General features: G+C 45.2%; 1 protein-coding gene across 1 annotated transcript; it reads right to left on the minus strand.

Moving 5' to 3' along the window:
- Nucleotides 1–3,997: 3,997 nt before the first annotated feature.
- Nucleotides 3,998–4,474, minus strand: LOC138351266 (putative golgin subfamily A member 6-like protein 19). The gene has a single exon (XM_069302897.1). The coding sequence runs from the start codon at nt 4,472–4,474 to the stop codon at nt 3,998–4,000; it is 477 nt and encodes a 158-aa protein (XP_069158998.1).

Genomic DNA, 4,474 nt, shown 5'->3' on the forward strand with positions numbered 1-4,474 from the left:
ATTATATATATATATATATATATATATATATATATATATATATATATATATATATATATATATATATATATATATATATATATATATATACTCCCTTCCCTTAAAAAATTAAAAAAATATATATATTATATCTCTCAAGGGAGACGTAAAACTGCGCTGATTAGCATATGAACACGTTTCCAGATTATGCCATTACCTTAAGTGTGTTAAGGCGTGTTATGGCGTGTTATGGCGTGTTATGGCGTGTTATGGCGTGTTATGGCGTGCCTCGGTCATAATTACTAGCACAGGAATCCTTAGATAATGTTCCTGCTAATAGTTTGTCAAACAAGACCGTGTTGATTCTCCCCAGATATTTGTTGTTTCTTCTCTTCTGCCTTGTTTAATCTTAACACTATGCTTCGACTCATAATGTTATAAGGGAAATTACTGCTTAAAAACTTCTTCAGTTCTGCTGAGGTGGAGAGAGAGTCAATAAGTTCGCAGGTGTTTCCCCTTTGGATGGCGATACTGAAGCGCAGGAACAAGACATTAGTTGTTCTTATGTCACCATTTTAACTAATGAGTTCTTCTTTTTCTGCTAGGTAACAGAAAAAGACCTTTTTCAGACCTCCGTCTGAAACTTAACTGCGCATTTACCACCAGGTGGCCAGGGTCTCAAAGCGTATTAGAATGAACCTGAAACAATTGTCCCAAGTCGCTGTACTGATTGGGTTTCTGGGTCTCGCTGGAGGGGATGGTCCCACCACCTTCAGATACATTGGACTATAGATAGATGTCATCCAATGCAGATTCGCACGTGTAGGTACACATGACCAGCTCTCCATCACTCCAAGGTTGCAGGGTGAACCCCCTCTGGGGTGAACAAATCCACAAGGGCCGTGACGAGGATTCGAGCCTGCGTCCGAGAGCATCCCAGACGCTGCCTTAATCGACTGAGCTACGACATGGTCAAAACCCCCTTCAGGGGTCTTGCGACTGATGTTAGCTCTGCCTATTTGTGGTTTTCTCTGTGGCCACACTTCTCTTAATGATGACACTGACTGCTTCATGCTAGCAGTTTTTTTCCTCTGACTTATGATATATCAGATCATGGTTGCCATACTAGTCTCCCGGTGCATTGCTACAGATACTTGTGTGTTCAATGGATTTAGATGTGGCAAACCATAGGGTAATACCAATACTTAGGGACGGATGGTCAAGGTGGATGCCCAAGGATATATTATAGACAACTAACAAGTAATCCCTAGCATGAGGAGCTTACCCAGCACGGAGATATGCTTAATCCCGACCAGAAGCTGCCTCTAGCATTGACGAGGCAGTGTTCTGCCCTAAGGGGCTTTTCCAGTGAGTCAGTTTGCAATCGTTTGAACAAATTACTCGGGAGTGCAGAGAATATTCCATTAGTTGGTTCTTTCAGAGAACTTGAGATTATGAATTCCAATGAAATCTCTTCAGTGATCTGATAGGATTTATCTCACTAATTCATCAGAAGCACTGTTCGAGGTATTCAATGCAGGAAGTGCTATCTGCGTTGCTTTTTGGATATCTATTCCTTTGAGTCTGAGGGCGTTGCTTGGTCCCATTGGTCATCTTCCAGGAAGAGATTAACACTTTCATGAATATTGCTTTAAGGACTTTACCATACTCTCTTAATTTTGGGCTGCCAAAAGAGGATGCGCACCTAAGAAAATAGGTCCGCCTGGGCAATCCCATATACTTTTTTGAGGAGGTACTGAATATCGTGAGCATTCAAATAGACCTATTCATCCATCCATACTCATCATTTCATTGAGTTGTCTTCGATGATTGTACCAATGGTTTTGGAGCCCAAAGGTGTCCCTAGCCATAGATTGTCGGTAGGAGCGATCACTCTAAGACTCACAGTAAAGAGAATCTTACTACAGCTGTGAGTTATTCCTCAGATAAAAATGAGTTACATACTCTGAAGGAGCGAGGAGTGACTATTGACTCATCTCCCGTAGACTTCACCAGATGCTACAGCGTGAACTTAACTGATGAATGATTGTATGATTGATTGATGAAGATTAAGCCACCCAGGAGGTGGCACGGGCATGAACAGCCCGTGACTTGTGTGTGTGTGCCTGCCAGAGCGCTATTAACCAGGTACCAGAGGGCTGACGAGCTCGCTGTTCAACCGGCTTTCAAGAACCTTGTGAACATACAGAAAAGTATGAGGTGGAAGGCAGCGCTCCCACTCGCCCCAGCCCCCCCCCCCCCCGCCCCCCCCCCCTTTCGTTGAACACCTGTAGAATTTACTTCATAGTCCCCAAACAACTGTTGCATCTGCTGGTGTTTCCAGTTGAAACTAAAGACGAGAGAAAGGGGCAGCTTGTTCAAGCTAATTCAACTACCTTATCTCATTTTAGCTTGTCGAAGGCATGATTTTAAAATTTAGTTCAATTACTGCGTTCCTACAAGAATATGCAGAGCCTTCCATGCAGAGAGAGCGTGGAATAATACAGAGTACATGGTACAATCAGATCTACTCTGAAAAGGAAAACATCATGTAAAGGTTCTGGGAATAATGATGTCTGAGACCTGATGTTTAGTGAGCGTAACCATGTATATATACCGGCAGCCATGAAAATGAATTATGAGAACCTTCAGATCAAGGGATTCAACGACAATGGTAGTAGTATTTATTACCAGTTATGCTGTCCAACCTTGAGTACTGCACGGTGCTCGCTTTCCCTTTGAAAGCAGGAGATATTTCTGAAATGAAGGGGATACAGAGAACATATACGGCACGCATAGACACGATAAAACACCCAAATTATGGGGACCGTCTCTAAGCTCTCAAATGTACTCTCCGGAAAGGAGACGAGAGAGGTATTACATAATATACATGGAAGATACTGGAGGGCCAGGTTCCAAATTCGCACAGTACAATAACAACATACTGGAGTAAAAGATACGGAAAGAAATGCATAATAGAACCAGTGAGGAGTAGAGGTGCCATAAACACAATCAGAGAACACTGTCTAAAAACATCAGAGGTTCAAAGCAATTCAATACCCCTCTCAGCAAGCATAAGCAATATTGTCGAAACAAAGGTATAGACTTCTTCGATACGTGCCGGACCCACCAAGTTGTTGTGGACATGTGGGCGTTCGGGTCACTCCAAGCTTAAGTCTGTTGGGCCAGGTTATCGCAAGACAAGGCTAGACTGAGGCGGGGCTTGGGGAGTAGAAGAACTCCAGATATGATCCAGGTATATTAAAGTTTCTTCGAATCTTAAAGCATTTAAATATTAATACTGCATTTAAGAATACAAACGCAGTGAAAGATTTAATCATTAGGAACCCACCAGTTTCTAAAAGCGGTTGGGCTTAATCCATAACTTTACTTTTGGCCAAGTGTCAAGATGCCCACATTTACTCAAGATGATATTTAATCTGACTCTCAAGTTTCAGACAGCATCAGAAAACTTTACAAACGGACCATTTGGGGCAATGAGCCGCCGTAAGACAATTTCACAATCCTTTACTGGAATCTCTTTGCTCAGTAATTGTTCTTGGTATTGATATATACAAGAGTTCTTACATTCTTGTAAGAATGTTTAAGATCTTGTAAGAGTTTTAGTTATATTGATCATGGATTGTATTTACCACTGTATCTTCTTGAGGTTATCTTGAGATGATTTCGGGGCTTTAGTGTCCCCGCGGCCCGGTCCTCGACCAGGCCTCCACCCCCACGAAGCAGCCCGTGACAGCTGACTAAAACCCAGGTACCTATTTTACTGCTAGGTAACAGGGGCATAGGGTGCAAGAAACTCTGGCCATTGTTTCTCTCCGGCGCCCGGGATCGAACCCGGGACCACAGGATCACAAGTGCAGTGTGCTGTCCGCTCGGCAGACCGGCTCCGGTCGTACAGTACTGTACTGTATATTTCTATAACAAAAATGCGTAGCATCTTTGGTCGACGTCAATAGAACCAGATCATCAGCATAGCAAAACACACTGGCCAGCTCTACTAGCTCTTTAACTCTAAACCAGGAGAGTCAAACGTGAGGCCCACCGGGTCACACATCCGGCCCACCGGGTCACACATCCGGCCCACTGAGTCACACATCCGGCCCACCGGGTCACACATCCGGCTCACCGGGTCACACATCCGGCCCACCGGGTCACACATCCGGCCCACCGGGTCACACATCCGGCCCACCGGGTCACACATCCGGCCCACCGGGTCACACATCCGGCCCACTGAGTCACACATCTGGCCCACTGAGTCACACATCCGGCTCACCGGGTCACACATCTGGCCCACCGGGTCACACATCCGGCCCACCGGGTCACACATCCGGCCCACTGAGTCACACATCTGGCCCACTGAGTCACACATCTGGCCCACCGGGTCACACATCCGGCCCACCGGGTCACACATCCGGCTCACCGGGTCACACATCCGGCCCACTGAGTCACACATCCGGCCCACCGGGTCACACAT

Source organism: Procambarus clarkii, chromosome 49 (genome assembly GCF_040958095.1).
Source record: "Procambarus clarkii isolate CNS0578487 chromosome 49, FALCON_Pclarkii_2.0, whole genome shotgun sequence".
NCBI classification, from domain to species: Eukaryota; Metazoa; Arthropoda; class Malacostraca; order Decapoda; family Cambaridae; genus Procambarus; species Procambarus clarkii.